The sequence below is a fragment of the Ammodytes marinus genome, assembly GCF_949987685.1.
Source record: "Ammodytes marinus genome assembly, chromosome: 10".
NCBI lineage: Eukaryota > Metazoa > Chordata > Actinopteri > Uranoscopiformes > Ammodytidae > Ammodytes > Ammodytes marinus.
The window spans coordinates 27,763,966-27,781,178 of NC_137214.1; the positions used below are offsets into that span (position 1 = coordinate 27,763,966).

A 17,213-nucleotide genomic window follows, 5' to 3' on the forward strand; every position below is an offset into this window, starting at 1 on the left:
TCAACACACACACACACACACACATGCACACACATAAAAACATCAACACACGTGCACTCACTCACTCACTCACTCACTCACTCACTCACTCACTCACTCACTCACTCACTCACTCACTCACTCACTCACTCACTCACATACATGCATTACAGCGTTGTTTCCGACCTTCACTGTGCCTATAGCTGGTATCATGCCCACTGTAGTAGTAACACTTGTGTTGCCTGGTTTTTTGACGGACGCTCCCACCTGCCATATGCTCTGCCTCGAGCGGAGACAGTCAGTCTGTGTCTGCTGGCCCGTACACCTGTCTCTCAGCGTCTCAGCTCTGTGTGTGTGTGTGTGTGTGTGTGTGTGTGTGTGTGTGTCAGAGAATCTCACACACACTCTCAGCTCTCCTCTCGTTGGTCCCCCTCCGACCCGCTTCCCTTCCCTCCCAGGAGAAGAGACATGCGCTCTTCCAGACGGACCACACACATCTTCAGATTTTAGTCTTCCTGTTCTGTTCCGCTGTGTGTATGTGTGTGTGTGTGTGCGCCCTAATTTGTGTGTGTATGTGCGCCTTCGTCTGTGTGTGTGTGCGCCCTAATGTGTGTGTGTGTGTGTGCGCGCCCTCATTTGTGTGTGTGTGCGCCCTCATGTGTGTGTGCCTGTAAATATTGGGCTCATGTTTCCTGCGGGAGCGTATGGGAACATGCAGCAGTGCTGAGTCACCAAGGAAACGCGGCGCGACTTTGACCAAATCCTCGCTCACCCGACCGTGCCACCGCTGTGTACTGCTGGAAAACAAGCCCCACACAACACAGGAACAACAGCTTGATTCCCCAGACAAATTGACAGAAAATAAAGAAAGCGTTTGATTTATGAACTGGCTTGGGACAACGGATGAAAATTAGCACGCACAGCCAACACCGTTGCTCATTTACAACATCCTCTCTGTCAATAAACGAGCATTGTCCCTATCAAAAATAACTAAAATTGCTCCCGATTGTTAACCTGCTATCGGTGTATGCCATGGTAACGTGGCATTTGCAACAGGTTTGAAAAAGAGTCTCCGGTCTCAATGGGATTTACCTGCTTTAAATAAAGGTTAATAAAAAATGTAAATATAAAAAAGTTTTCGAACACTTTAGAATTTACCTGTCGTGTGTGTGGTTGTTTGGTTGTGTGTGTGTGTGTGTGTCCATGCTTGTCTGTGCGGGTCACAGACCTCCAGGTCTTATGTGTGTGTGAAAGTCAGTGCGGGCTAGTCCGTACGGGGAGCGTGTGTATTGCAGCCAGATGTGAACAGGAATGTGACGTGTCGGAATGTAGTGGCTGGCCGACCCGTCCCGCTAACCCGCCCCTTCTCTTTCTCCTCTCTCACTGGCCTTTGTCTCTCCATCCCATGCATCACTCTACCCAAAAACACTCTCAGACCATACCTTATATAGGCTCCCATATCTCACCATACCTCCACACTAGCTATGTATGTTCCCATTCACTCAAGAATTACTTGAAATTTGCTTAAAACCTTCATGTGATTTAAAGCCGGTCAAAGTGTGTTTCCATCCGACGGTTTTACACCTGTATGTTATGATGTCACAGGCTGTTTAGCGATACAATTTCTATCTCTAATAGAATTCAGACATTTCAAGGATTTTCCATCTTCATTTTCGAAGGGAATCACACAACATTCAAAGCAAATACTGTTTTGAAACAAAAAGTTTGTTAGACAAAATTGATGGCGCTCTCTATCAAGAAATAATTCATATGGACATTTATTTATTTATTTATTTTATTTATCCTTTATTTAACCAGGTTAGTCTCATTGAGATTAAAATCTCTTTTTCAAGAGAGACCTGGCCAAGATGGACATGTGCAAATGTGCTCATGTGCAAGCTAATGGTGACATATCAAGCTAGAATCAGACGTCAACAATGACGATAGACAAAACAAACCAGCAAATATTCTCAGTTTACCAGGAGACACCAGTGAATGCTTTGTTTTCATACATTTCTTTTGATCGATTATAATTGAATTATCATTTCAGTTCTACATTGTAAAGAATTGTCAGTTTGCTTTAAAGTCGCATTAAACATCTCCAGTAACCCAGATAAGGATTTTTACAACATTTTATTCAGTTAACTAGGAAATCTGTACATTCTTAATTCGATTACACTCGTACAGTTACAGTTAATCTGATAATCTTATCCTGAGAACATAGCCAGGGCTTGTTACAATAACAAAGAAAACGTTTTCACGGTTGAACAAAAGTGGATTTCCTGTAGTTGCTTTTATTTTTTTATGCATTGGCTCCGTTGGGGTTTCAGGTGCTGAAGTATTTACTATCTGCAGATTTAATAATGGACGTCGTGTGTTACTGTTGCTGTCGTGTAAAAACATCTGAGAGACAATATGGAAAGACTTTAAAAGGCTTTAAAAGCATTTGTCCTGGGTCTGTGATTTGGTGGAATTGATTCCGGAACCACAATTGTCAAAGACCATTTCCTCCCGTGTTTCTGAATCATCGTAAAACATCTGCTGTCAGACTCCATTGTGGCTTAAGCTGAAGTTTTTTTTCTTTTTCTTTTTTTTCATTTGGATGTCAAAGTCCAAGTTTATAGTTATATAATATAACAGGACCATAACGTATACCTAATAGAAGTCATATTTCTACTGGGGCTTACATGTAGTTAGTTTTAAGGACAGGTTTTTTTCCTTCTAGGACCAAAATCATTACAACAGGCTTATGATTACACATATGTTTTCCTGTGTTTTGTTAAAGTCATAAACAAGGCATAATCCTCAAAGTAGTTCAACAGAAAAGTCTAAAATACAAAACGTTGGTCTTCTTTCTCATCAAAAGTTGTAAGTGATCAAATGAAAGTGAAGTACAGATGAAGTATAAAGGTACTTTTTACGTTAAGGTATCTTTCGGTAGATTTAATATTTTTTCTATTATTGTTGTTTTAAAAGCTGAGTATACCAGACTCTTTTTCAATACATCGCATTGAATTATTAACCCTATGTCAAGTCAACCTGCATTTGACAACAAAAACTCAAAGAGTTATCAAGCAAAAATTAACATCTTTTCGTATAAATTTGGACCAATTGGAGGCAGGCCTTCAAACTGACAGTGACTCTCTTCCTATACATCCCCATACACTGTATGTCTATGCAGAGCTGTCTGTCTGTGGACTGTTAGAAGTGGTTTCCCTTTACAAGCGGCCCGCTGTGTTGGCCCATTAGAGCGTCTCTCTCACAGGATACAGTGACAGGCTCAGGTTGCCCTCCTATTATTTCCTCTTGTCACGACGATACACCCACTAGGAGGCACTTCCCCTGTCGCCCAAAACTGGGACAGGAAGTGGTTAATGTCAGTGTATTTATAAGGGCAGACTCTGCAGGTGAATAGGGTAAAATAAAATAAAAGTTGTAGGTATCATCATGAAACTTTGCTTTTTTTAATTTTTTAATTTTTTTAATGTATTAACGTGATGCAATACAGGACACTTTACTAGTTGATTAATAGCATTAAAACCATTATTTTTTCTTTTTAATTTCTTTTTCAGGAATGTTTGAATAATTATGCAAATGTGTAAATTTTCTAACTAATTAAGCATACATTTGCATCTCTTTAAAAACAAAAAATCAGGGGCGCCCTTAGCTCAGTTGGTAGGGCCATGGGCCTCGGCCAGCAGCGGACCCGGGTTCGATACCAGCCCGCGGTCGTTCTCTGCATGTCACTCCCCTCTCTGCCCCATTTCAACTCTGTCTCTACACTATCAATAAAGCATAAAAATGCCCCAAAAAATATCTTTTTCATATCAGATTTTTGGTTCAGAGTATTGAAATAAAGTAATGTAATTGACCAGTGCTTTAAAAACACCATGTTTTTGTCCTGCCGTGTGTCTCACCTTAAGGTTCTCTGAGGATGACTTCAGCTCAGGAAGTAGTTTGGTTCATTTGTTCATAAACATTAAACACAGCTGCAACTGTACATGTAGACCGACGCTGCTACAACGTGAACACACACACACACACACACACACACACACACTGTTACACATATACACACTCACACACACAAGCTAACAAACTCAGGAAGTGGTGTATGTGATTAGGCAGGCTCTCATCATGTGCCTGGAGCTAGGAGTCATGGCCAATTAAGAGCAGGGCCAGAAATAGTTTTTCTCTCTCTCTCTCTGTCTCTCTCTCTCATTCTCTCTCTCCCGCTCTCTCTCTCTCATTCTCTCCCTCCGCCTGTCTGTCCTGCTGCACTGACCCCATCCAGCAGAGAGGGCCTATGTCTGGGATTTAAGCACTTTGGATTAAGGCCCCTTGTCTCCAGGCGAACACACACATACACACTACAATAGATGTAACACACACACACACACACAACAGAGAGAAACCGACACACACACACACACACACACACACACACACACACACAACAGAGAGAAACTGACACACACACAAACACACACACACACACACACATATAGAAACACAGAAACCGACACACACTCTCACACACTACAATAGATATAACAGACACACACACACACACACACACACAACAGAGAGAAACTGACACACACACACACACACACACCAAGAGACATACATCCGAAAGCAGCAGTGGAGTCCCGACAGCAGGGGGGACAGAATTCCATCTCATAAGAAAAGGGGAGAAGCTCAGGGACTAATTGGCACAAATAGGATGCAATTACTGCCTGGGCTGGGACTGGGAGGAGCAGCAGTTTATAGGGACATGGGGCGGGGGTGAGAGAGGTGTGTGTGTGTGTGGGGGGGGGGGGGGGCGGGGGGGGATCTCCTGTCAGAGTAGGAAGTAGGAGGGAGGTGTGGGAGGAGAGCGGTCAGCTCCTCTGTGTTCCCGTGATGGATTGGGCCGAAGATCATCGCTCATAATTTAAGACCTGTTGCTGTTCCATGTGGAAATGATGACGAGGTTTAGGATAGGAAGGGGAGGGAAAGAAACACACACACACACAGACGCATACACACATACACACACACACACACAGACACACTCACAATCACACACGTTCACTAACACATAGACAGATGAGACACGCTCACACAGAGGCAGACGTTTGCCCCCTTTTCTTTACATTTCTCTGCACAGCTCCCACTCTCTCTCTCCCCCCCTCTCTGTCTCTCTCTCTCCCGTCCCGTGTAACCTTTCACCCACTTTCTGTCAGACCATTGGCGGAGCGACAGGCACATTTTTTTAATGGAAAAAGAATCCTGCGGGAGTGCTCAGCTCTGCTCGCGCCTGTTGGCAGACCGGCCCTGTGTCATAAACTGTTTTTAATGACAATGCAAGATGCCTGTGTAATGCTGCTCATACTTCAGACCCTCAGCTTGGGCCAAAAATCCCCCCCAAATCCTCCCCCATCCACACACACACACACACACACACACACACACACACACACACACACCCCTAGAGTCTTTCTTTACTGACATTGCTCGCACACACCCTGCTCAGGCCACTCTTGTTTTATTTTATTTTTATTTTAATAGGCAGTGCTAGGGAGTGGTGAACTACTATTTTAACTGCTTTTTCTAGTACCGTAGCATACTGGTAGTTTGGTGGTAACTGCAATAGTAACTACATCCATATTTTGCATAGTCATTCAGGTAGTTAAATTACTACTTCATTTCCTCATTACTAACTGATCAGTGGAAAACAGTGTATACATTACAACAACTATATAGAAAAGATAAGAACAAATTAAGACCACGAAAGAACAAAAAACTGATCAAACAGAAACTGGGGGTAATATTTGTTACGGTTTTAAATGTGTTTTTTGGGGTGCGGGGGGAGGGCGTGTAAATTAGGCTGATTTGGTTCGGCTAAACAAGTGTTTTTTTAATCATGTTGTGATTGTTCAGATGATGTCCTAGTTATATGCTCATATATACGTGTCAAGAGGCCACTTCCCTTATTTAGCCCATAGCTTCATCCAGACTTCATTACTGGTCTCATCTGTTTAGCACAGCGGCCTCAGCGTTTCTCTAATAAACTGTAGGAAGGAAATAAAGAAGTTTGAGGGTCAGTCCTCTGTCGTCTCCTTTCACTGACTTTAAACTTGTGGCTACTATGACATTCCAGGGGGTGGGGGTGGACCTTTTTGTTTTAATATCTGTCAATGGAGCGTGGAACTTGGTGCCCCCCCCTCTCCCTGTCTTTGTGTGTGTGTGTGTGTGTGTTGGGGAGGTAAATGGCGGGGGCTGCAATGTTTCCGGTATCCTTGGCGACACAGTGGGTTTTTTGGAGTTAAAAAAAGCCCTCAACTTAACCCGCCCCAAGCCGCCCCTCCCCTGCCTCATTTCTTCTTTTTTAGTGTGTCAGTCTGAAGTGGAAGTGACAGCGCTACTTGGGGTGTGTGTGTGTGTGTGTGTGTGTGTGTGTGTGTGTGTGTGTGTGTGTGTGTGTGTGTGTGTGTGTGTGTGTGTGTGTGTGTGTGTGTGTGTGTGTGTGTGTGTGTGTGTGTGTGTGTGTGTGTGTGTGTGTGTGTGTGTGTGTGTGTGTGTGTGTGTGTGTGTGTGTGTGTGTGTGTGTGTGTGTGTGTGTGTGTGTGTGTGTGTGTGTGTGTGTGTGTGTGTGTGTGTGTGTGTGTGTGCGCTGGTGGCAGCGAGCGTTTAGTGACTCCCCCTGTGAGAGCATGGGAACTTTACATTTCAAAGCGGAGCAGAGGGCACCAGAGCCTCTGCAGTGGGACAGGGGGTCTGTGTGCATGGGGCAGTGCTGGGGAAGCAGCTCTGAAAGCATAGACTTACAAACTACCAGTTACTTCACAATGGAATAGGCTTCCCTAGGGAGAAATCTAGTGTGGTTAACTAAAGCTACTTAGAAACAGAAGTTCAAACCACTTTGTAAAATATTCATCAAATTGACAATGTACATGGGATAAGGCAAGTATAACAAAATATGATACACAAAAGTCACATGCCAGCAAAACATGCCACTGAGTTTATTGCAGAAACTGTAAGTTACAATTTGTTTTTCACAGGTAATTTTTAAACCAAATAACATTTATTAATATTTAACAAATTGCAGGACTACCATAGGCTGCATATTTTCCTTTTATGGCCCCAACCATGTTTTTAGTGTAAGTAGTTAATACAAAAAAATTGGCAAAAAAGTCATTAAACTTCTTGAATCACTATTGCAAATATAATTGTAGTCGAACTACCAGCAATCCTCTGCAAAATGTAATTAAACTACTATTTTAATCACATGTAGGCATCACTATTCCCAACACTGTGAACAGGGCAGTGGGAGGGGGGCAGATGAAAAAAATAAAAAAAAGGGACAGAGAGAGAGATGAGTGAATGCTCGCCTGCACGCAACACTGAAGGTGAAGCATTTTGTCGGAGACTCTGAGGAATTCTCATTTTGTTCAGATTAAGAAAGTTGGGGTTGGGGGGGGGGGGTGTCCGTGGGAGAGAGGGGGGGGCTGGATTATTGGGGGAGAGGGGGGGTGATGGACATTCCTCAAGATGAAGTAGGTCATTGTTCCCTGTCTCTAGTGAAGAGAGCTCTCTCTCTCTGAAGGCACTGATGAAGTGAAAGCAGCGGAGCAAGAGGCTGGATGGATGGATGGGGGGTACAGGTCTGCATTCGGGACAGGGGAGGGGTGGGGGGGGGGGGTCGCATTATTCAGTAATCCTATTGAAAATGCCTCTGAAGGACAGTCCCAAGAGAAGCCGGGGGAGAAAGAGGAGAGGAAAAGCGAATGGAATGTGACAACGGAGAAATGCCATTGATGGTTGGTCAGTTTGAAGCGTCTTGATGTGGAGCGACGTTTCTCTCTCCGCTGAATAGCGAAGGAGCGCGGGCCCGACAGAGATGCTCCGACTCCACCTTTCACCCCTACACACCGCTCCACTACTCTCCTCCTGTTCCCATGCCACATTCCTGAGCCTTTTCAACCAAGATGTAATGCTTTTAAAGCTAGAGTGTGTAACTTTTTTTACATAAATGAATGTCGGTTATATTTAAGCCATCGTCAAATGAGCTGACACAACGTTGATGAAGCCTATCAGCTCCACAAAACTCTCTCTGTATTTCTCAGTATGGCAGCGTTTACAAACTGGTGTCGCCCCTTGATACTGGCGCAGGAGCTCAAGAAGCGCCCACAAGATGTTTCAGTTGTTGATTCTATTTCTAAGAAAAAAACCTGGACGTTACAGCAGAAGGAATAAAATCCATGCGCGATCACAGAAGGCTTTACCTCATGTAGATGCGCCGACAGTGTTGGGGAATTTTTTGGGAGGTTTTTAAGGGATCAAAAATTGGATACGGCCCAACCCCTACAACATCTCAAGATCTCTGGATGTAATATAATATAACCTTGTGGCAGCAACATTGCTAGTTTGATATATTCATTGTGTCAGACAATAGCAACATTTTGGTTATTTACATACACGGGTCAGTCATCATGTTTGGAATCTGTATATTCCAAATAAGTGGGTGAAAGCCTCCCAATGTGCCTCGTGCGTTGCCAAGTGTTTGGTAACGGGATATCCCAACACAGTGTGAGAACCAACGACCAAGTGAAATTACAGGGAGAAGAAAAGTTATTGAGTTAGAGACAGATTAAATCAGCCTTCAGTCTCCCCGTGCATGTCCCAGGAAAATATGGTCTCCATCATACAAATTTGATTTTCCCTTTTTGTAACATCTTTACAACAAATCCCCCTTTCTCCCTTGTACACAGACTTGACATCATGTGAACACTGTCAGATTGTTTAACTCTGGTTCTTCTTGGCAGGATTCTATGTTTAGTCATCACACGAGCTTGATGAAATGCTTGAAACTGTTGCAAATCTATCGCTATCGTCAAGAAGAATCGGAAGGGAAAAACCGCTGTGAAACATATGATTAATGATAGTTCATAATGTAATATACTTGTGTGCTGGGATCGTCTGTGTTTGTGTTGTGACTGTTGTGAGTTGTGTTTGGGATGTGCTGTTTGTTCTCTGTGTGTATTGTGAAGTGTGCCGTTTGTCTTGATTATTCTATTATCCATTCAACACTATTGGGCCCCTCTGAAAAGCTTTTAGTGGCCTTTTTTGGCTTCCGCATTTAACGGGTCCTGCATTGCTTTACAGTGTATGTTGAAAATATGTTTCTATGATATGATAATGTGTGTATAAACCATACTAAAACTAAGACAAAAAACTATACTCTTATCCCCTCCTCTTTCCTTCTCTCCACATGTTATTATACAAGTGTATTAATGTTCAGAATATTCTATATGTTGAATTTTTTTTTTTTTAATTTCAAAATCATCTAAAAGCTGTTACTGCAATACCGTGATACCTTAAAACCATTTTATTTTTGCTTAATGCTATCATACCATCAAAATATCTCACCTGCCTTATGTCTTCTCTAACCCCCTCTTCCTCTTTTCCTTGTCCCTGCAGAGTTTTTCCGCGAGCTGTTGAAGAACGCTGAAGTCTCGCTACACAACATGTTCGTGCGGACGTACGGCATGATGTACGTTCAGAACGCCGAGCTCTTTAAAGACTTCTTTGAGTCTTTGACGCGTTACTACATCTCTGGCAGCTCCGCGGTCAACCTGGACTCCATGCTGTCTGACTTCTGGGCCGACCTGCTGGAGAGAATGTTCCGGCTGGTCAACGTTCAGTATGAGTTCAGTGACGCCTACATGGAGTGTGTGAGCCGCCACACCGAGCAGCTGCAGCCCTTCGGAGACGTGCCGCGAAAACTCAAGATCCAGCTGACCCGGTCCTTCGTAGCAGCACGCACCTTCGTCAGAGGACTGTCGCTCATGCCCGAGGTTATCAATAAAGTTCATACGGTGAGTCAGAGGCTGGTTGAGTTTTGTTTTTGTGCTTAAAAAGGGACAGAGTTGGGCCGCTCCGGTGGTGTAATGGATAGGGCGCGTACCATATTGGCTCCGGCCTTCGTTGCAGTGGTCGCGGGTTCAAGGCTGACCTGTGGACCTTCACTGCATGTCATCTCCCCTCTCTCTGTCTCCCAATTTCAACTCTGTACTGTCAAATAGGGATTGAAAATGCCAAAAAATAATCTTAAAAGAAGAAGAAAAAAAGGGACAGAGTGACGAGCAGACACCGGGAAGTCTTTCCGAAAAGGTGGAGTCTGTGATTTTGTAGAATACTTTTTATTTTTTTTTAATCAGTGAATATCTCCTAACAGTCCGCTACTTGTCTGTTCAGTGTGTGCGCTGAAAGATAATCCAGTGTTAATACACAGCCTAGGCTCTGTTAAAGGGCATGTTGCTGGCTAAGGTGTTTACATATCCTCTGTTTACATACCAGTTCACAGAGCCTAGGCTGTGTATTTACACTGGATTTATTCACCAGTGCACGCACACACAGTACATACAGGTAACAGATCGTGAGGAGATATTCAGTGATTTTAACAAAAAGTGATTTGGAACACAAGCGTTCTCCAGAATCACTGACTCCATCTTTAATGCTCTTTCTCTCCCTCCCTCCTGTGTTTCTGACTTCATATCTTTCTTGGACGAACTGTCTGCGGTTTCATAACAGCGTCTCTGATAACATAAACCATGGTTTTCCACTGTGTAGCGAGTGATTCATTGGTGATTAGATTATACTGCTTTTGGGACAGGCTCATAAAACTAATGGTCATGCTTTTTCATAGTCTAAATATGTGTCTGTAAGAGTGGTGTTGGATGATTGTTTTTCACAGCCTTTTACTTCTCCTTTTCGGACACGTTAAATAGCTTCAATATTTTTTTAGTTTATTTACTTTTACTATAAATATATTCACAAAAAACAAATGTATATTTTTTTTATCGTACTATATGCTTGTATTTAAATTTTCTGACGTTTAAAACTAAATAATTTTTCAACTAAACTGGGTTGGAATGCTAACAGTGTGCTAACAGTGTGCTATGTGTCCCCCCCCTGCCTGCCTGTAGGTCAGTGCGTCTCCCAGCTGTGTGCAGGCCACTATGAAGATGCTGTACTGTCCCTACTGCTCGGGCCAGGTGGCGCTGAAGCCCTGCCAGAACTACTGTCTCAACGTGCTGCGCGGCTGTCTGGCCAACCAGGCCGACCTCGACACAGAGTGGAACAACTTCCTCGGTGAGCAAGACAATGAATAAATAATAAATAATCTGCCTGTCTTCCCCTCTATGCCCCATTTCAACTCTGTCCCTCCAATCTGTCTAATTAAGCAAAAACTGCTCAAAACAATCATCTTTTCACCTCACCACAACCATGAGCTGTGAATATCTCCTCACTATCCGCTACCTGTCCGTACTTTGTGCGCTGAAAATAAACCCAGTGTAAATACACAGTCTAGGCTCTGTAAAAAATGCATTTTGCTACCTACTGTGGGCCCCCTTTGCTTACATACCCTTTGTTTGCATACCAGTTTACAGAACCTAGGCTGTGTATTAATACCAAATAAGGACAGGTAGCGGATCATGACGAGATATTCACTGATTTTGACAAAGTGATTTTGACAATAAGCGTTCTCCAGAATCACTGACTCCACCTTTTTAAAGTCTTTGATTTGGCAACATAGTGTATTTCTACGACTTCCTGCCTCTTGTGCTATTTTACAAGCCACTGACTGTGCCCTGCTCATATTTCACCAAAGAATCATTAAAGTTTGATTTAATCCAAGCCTAATCTACCTCAGCGTCCTCATGAAAACATGCACCGAACCCTTGTGGGCATTTTAACCAATGCCACATGATGGGAATGAGGTAATGAGATGAGAAGTGCATATATTTCTTCCCAGGCTATTGCGCTATTTCGGGCAAGAGCATGTTTAACAAAAGACATAGTGTTTATTGTTTAAAATCATGTACAAACACATCCCTCATTCTTTAGCATCTTGTATAACAGTGAAGGCGGGGAGGGCCAGTACATGTTGTGGCCCACAGTATGAATGCAGCTCCTGTGTTGTGTAAACAGAAACTCAGATCACTTTCATTACATTCAGGGTGGTGCACATATCCACTGTTCTCTCCACAGTTTGTTCTCTTGTGGCCAATGCTGTTTCCAGGCTTCTATAACACCATCTGAAGCATAGATTGTGTATGTGAAGGCTGTTTCAATGTTTAACAATCGCCTGTTACTCGAGCATGTGCCCCCACCTAGTGGCAGCTCTGTGTAACATCAAGTTCAACAATAATTTTTTCGTTGTTGCAATGAATCTTTTTTTAAATTTTTTACTTCAATTCGAATTCAATTTAGTGGATTGCCACATTCACATTTAAAAACAACAACTGCTGACCGAATTGCTGTACAGTCAAAAATAGAAGTAATAAAAGCAACACATGAGAAACGCAATGATAAATATCAACAATCAGACAACAAAGATAATTTTTTTTCATTCTGCATTGAAAGCCAAGGAATATCAATGTGTTTTCATACAAAAAGGCATTATGAGTGCTTCAGTTTTGACCTGGACACAACCAGGAGATGTTGATGGTTGATTTGGTTGTAAAAGGGTCATTGATTAAGCTTTAACTTTTATGTTCTTGTGTTGTGGTTGACAGATGCTATGCTGAGTCTAGCTGAGAGGCTGGAAGGTCCCTTTAACTTTGAGTCTGTCATGGATCCCATCGACGTGAAGATCTCAGATGCCATCATGAACATGCAGGAGAACAGCATGCAGGTCTCACAGAAGGTCAGGATCTTTTTATAGTGTTTGTTAAGAATACAGAGACTAGAATTTAAGAGATATAGGGCCAGTTTCACAGACATGGATAAAGCCTAGTCCTTGAGTGAATGGAATGTTGAATGGAGATTGTCCATTGAAATTCATATTTAGTTCAGGTCTAGGCTTAATCCATGTCTGTGAAACTGGCCTGGAGACTTCCAATAATATCGTATAAACGGGAAAAAATAGGATGATTCCAAACTGTATCTAAAGCTGTTTTCAGATTATAGAGAGCAACTATGAACATTGGGGAATGTGTATGTTTGCAAAGATAAAGTTAAGAACAAATGTAAAACTAAGACATACAGTACGTCATCAAAAAAGAGTAAACAAAATTCTTAAAATGAAAAAATGAAATTGTCACATACTAGATTTTTTAAAAATTGTATTGTTTTATTATTATTTTTCTGTCAGGTTTTCCAAGGGTGTGGGCAGCCTAAACCCAGCATGGCCTTCAGATCCACACGCTCCGTCAAAGACACAGGCTTCACCGGACGCTTCCGCCCGTACAGTCCTGATGCCAGACCCACCACCGCAGCAGGGACAAGCTTAGATCGACTGGTAAGGAATAAAGAATCCCTAGAACACAACCTGAATACTGCTGTAATATTGCTTTGCTATAATTAGTTGGTAATGACTAAAATACAAATAAAACATATATATTGTACATTCATATGACCATAATACTGCTGCTTTGCTGTGACTAGTTGTGTCTGACTCTAAGTATGTGTGTGTGTTTGTTTTGTTTGTAGACAACTGATGTGAAGAAGAAGCTGAAACATGCCAAGAAGTTCTGGTCCACTCTGCCAGAGACCGTGTGCACCGGAGAGAGGATCGAACCTGGAGACGAGTGCTGGAACGGGACAGCAAAGAGCAGGTCAGACAGACAGACAGACAGACAGAAAAATCGCATCTTCTAAAGCACTGACATCATAATAACTTTCCATAATAATTCTCAGCACTATTCTGAAGGTTGTTACAGAAGGATTTTTCATATTTTGTTAATTCTCTTGATACATTTTCCTCGTTAAAACATGCCAACAATGCATTTTAAAGTGCTGTACATAGTATGTTTTCATTTATAAAAATTAAAAAAGGCTCTGTCCAAAATCTATTAGGAAAGAATTGTGGACAGTTATTTAAATGTACGCATAATTATATAACATTTCTGAAAAAAAAAACACAAAAAGTAACTGTTTTAATGAAAGCAATCAACTGGCAATGTTTCAGGCCGATATAAGTCCAAAATCTTGACAATATCAACTCTTTCTCTACGCAGGTACGAGTCTGTTGTCATTGGCAACGGGCTGGCCAATCAGGTGTCAAACCCTGACGTGGACGTTGACATCACAAAGCCGGACATCGTGATCCGCAGTCAGATCGCTGTCCTGAAGGAAATGACCAGTTGGCTCAAAGCTGCACACAGCGGCAACGACATCTCCTTTGATACCGGTGAGTCTAGCTGTGTATTTACACCAGATTTATTTTTCAGTACACACACACAGTACAGACAGGTAGCGGATCATAAGGAAATATCCACTGATTTTGACAATGTGATTTTGTCAACAAGCATTCTCCAGAATCACTGACTCCACCTTTTTAATTAGCGAGAACTCAGAGGGTTCTTGGCCTTGCTTACACGATATACAATCAGCTCCTCGGCCTCTGAAGCCATAAGCATAAACCTAATAAAGACTAATCTAGTAAATGTCCTAGCTGCACACATCTCACACCATGTATCTTTTTGTTTATCTCCAGAAGAGGACGATGGTGCCAGTGGCGGAGAGGAGAGCGGTAGCGGCTGTGACACCCCGCCTTGCGACACAGATCGGGACATCTACTTCTCCACCCCTCCTAACCCGCGCGTGGTGCTGGTGAAGGGGAAGGAGGACCGGAGCTCAGCGGGCCACGTCGCCACACGGGGCAGCAAGGCGCTGGCTCTCTTCGGGCTGCTGCTGGCCCTCGTCATGTCCCACCTCAGATAGAACTGTGACGGGCCAGTGAGACAGAGAGAGAGAGAACGACCAGAAAGTGGGAAAAAACAAACTGTCAGAAAAGACTTTAAACAAAAAAGACTGCCTTCAGGACCTTGAACTGTCCGCCATTAAGGGGAGAGGAGACTCTTCTTAATATTACAATAACTTCAACTTTTAATTATTTGTTTGTAATGTTTTTTTAAGGAACATCAGTGTGTACAGCAATATGATTTTTCTTCCCAAAACATTTCCCCCCACAGATAAACCTTTTTACTCCTTTATGGCTCTTTGGGAGCCGCGCTACGGTTCTACAAACGTTATATAGTTGTCTCATTTTGGCAATTTTAATCTCATAATTCAGTTGTTGTGCCTTCTTCAATGATTGCCACGGGATAGCTAGATAGTAAGAGACATGTTTGGTTGGACATCGAAGGCCTGTGTTGGGACAAATCTCCATATTTCTGAGGATGTTTCTTTCTTTGCAATATTCAGAAATACACAAATATTGCAAAGTTTGTTATGAAAATGTCTGACGGTGCATTTCTATATTTACATTCATCCTTCAGCTAGACAGTACGAAGCTAGCTGTCGATCCTCAACCGAGGAACCAGTTTGAGCTTTTTCTTTGGAGAGAAAATCTCCCAGAAATACATTGAGAGAAGTCACAGCACAGGTTTTCTTTTACATTTAACCCAAAAGTGGAATCATTCTTTTAGAGGAGTTTTTTTATGGCGCTCTGCGAGCCCAAAACATGCAAACCGTACGTCTGCTATAAGCATTATCACAGCCTAACATTTAATTTCTTTCATGGATTTTCTTTTAATTTAAATTCCTCCGCCTACACAGTTCAATAGCAGGGTCAAACCTCACGGAGGCGTGCTCTCATCGTCAATGCAATCTAGTGCTGTGTGAGTTTGAAAGTGTCTGATAGAGTTGAGATATGCGATTGCTGGTGACAAGAGGAAGGACTCTCACCCGGCATTACCCCCTAACAGAAGGCAAAAACTGACAAGTCCTGAATGCCCTTTTTTTCGGTACTGTAAGCTCAGTTGGATACAAAGAGGATCTGACTCTGTACAGTCTTACTTGTTTGAAAAGAAAGATGGCGACATGTTATGTATGTTCAGAGCGTTTCACATTGTTAAAAAAAAAAGCTAGAGAAAGAGGAACAAAAGACGGTGCTTTGATCAGATGAAATCAAGAGAAGATTATTTTAATACAGGGTTTTATGTCGAAGAGGTGTTGTAATTTTTAGCTATTTTTTTTTGTTGGTATGAAGATATATATTAGGTACTACAGTGGAGTGTACTGCTAGTTTTAGTAGGTGGTGGAAAGAGGACGGTGTGCACAGATATCGAGGAGGGTCACTTTTTGGTCAGTGTACGTGCACAGTTTTTCGGGGCTGTTTTTTTTTTTTTTTTTTTTTTTTTTTTTTTTTGACACCACATCCCCCGTCCCGCAAAATACACACTTGTACCTCTTTAAACAGCCTGTGTCAGTATGGAAATGGACTCATCCTGAATCATTTGATCTACCTAATCCCGCACCCCCTCACTCTTTCTCATCATGTCAACTTGAGGTGGAATGTTGAAGTATTGTCACAAGTTCTACCAAAATGAATGCAATGTATGGTGCCTGATCTGTTTTTTTTTTTTTTTTTTTTTTTTTTTTATAAACCTTGGTACATTATTAGCAACTTTTTTAGGTAAAACAAACAAAAAAAAGAATGTAGATGTCGATGAATTACCAACTGACAAGCACAACATGAGATTTTGTGTATCTTCTAATCTGATAATCGGGGTCTGTAGGTAGTTTGCATTGCCGGGGCCATTTCATCTCTTTAAAAAATAATAATGCTGCCTCCATGTAGCGTTTTGTACAGTAACTTATGCATGTGTTTTTTAATGTCATTGCAAACATGCTTTTAGTTAGAACTGACATAGATTATCCAAAATACAGTATTCACAACGTTTCCTTATGCAAAACATATAGGTGACATTAACACATTTCACAAAGTTAATTGATTTCAATTGATCAGATTTTGGGTGGGATTTTGCAGATATTTGAAATATGGATTTGTATTTTTCATATTTCTCTGCACAAATGAAACAGCTGATTGCAGTTAAGAGAGATGGTAAATACCGGACACAACCTTTTTTTTTTTGCCTTTTTATTTGGCTTTGAAATCGACAGGTTGATTGTAAGCTAACATGACATTTTCTTCCAAAACATTTTTTTTTAAAGTGATGTTCCTAATTAACAGACTTGGAAAACAAATCGACGAGGACATCCAAATCAAGAATCTGACTTCAAACCACCCACTAAGCCTTAATTTTAAAAAATAACAAAAGCTATGTGTTGAATTTGGCATTACATAAAAACTGCGTGTGACCGGTTCAAATGTTCCGCCAACATTTCTACAAAGGGCTTGTGCATGTGTTCGTGTCAAGAGTTGTGCCGAGTGTGAAGAAAAGGACCCTAACTTTTCCGAGAGTCGGAGGAAGAAATGTTTAGGGTGATGATGATGA

The 17,213-nt window shown here is 42.0% G+C and overlaps 1 protein-coding gene across 1 annotated transcript in view; it reads left to right on the forward strand.

The window, feature by feature from the left end:
- The window catches only part of gpc4 (glypican 4), a 42,515-nt gene that overhangs the window by 24,861 nt on the left and 441 nt on the right, over nt 1–17,213 (forward strand). The window contains exons 3-9 of the mRNA XM_080035926.1: nt 9,445–9,842; nt 10,953–11,118; nt 12,546–12,676; nt 13,124–13,270; nt 13,462–13,586; nt 13,989–14,161; nt 14,468–17,213. The exon at nt 14,468–17,213 is cut by the window's right edge and continues 441 nt beyond it. Coding sequence (XP_079892052.1) covers nt 9,445–9,842; nt 10,953–11,118; nt 12,546–12,676; nt 13,124–13,270; nt 13,462–13,586; nt 13,989–14,161; nt 14,468–14,694 — 1,367 coding nt within the window. The 3' untranslated portion in view covers nt 14,695–17,213. The remainder of the gene's footprint in view (nt 1–9,444; nt 9,843–10,952; nt 11,119–12,545; nt 12,677–13,123; nt 13,271–13,461; nt 13,587–13,988; nt 14,162–14,467) is intronic.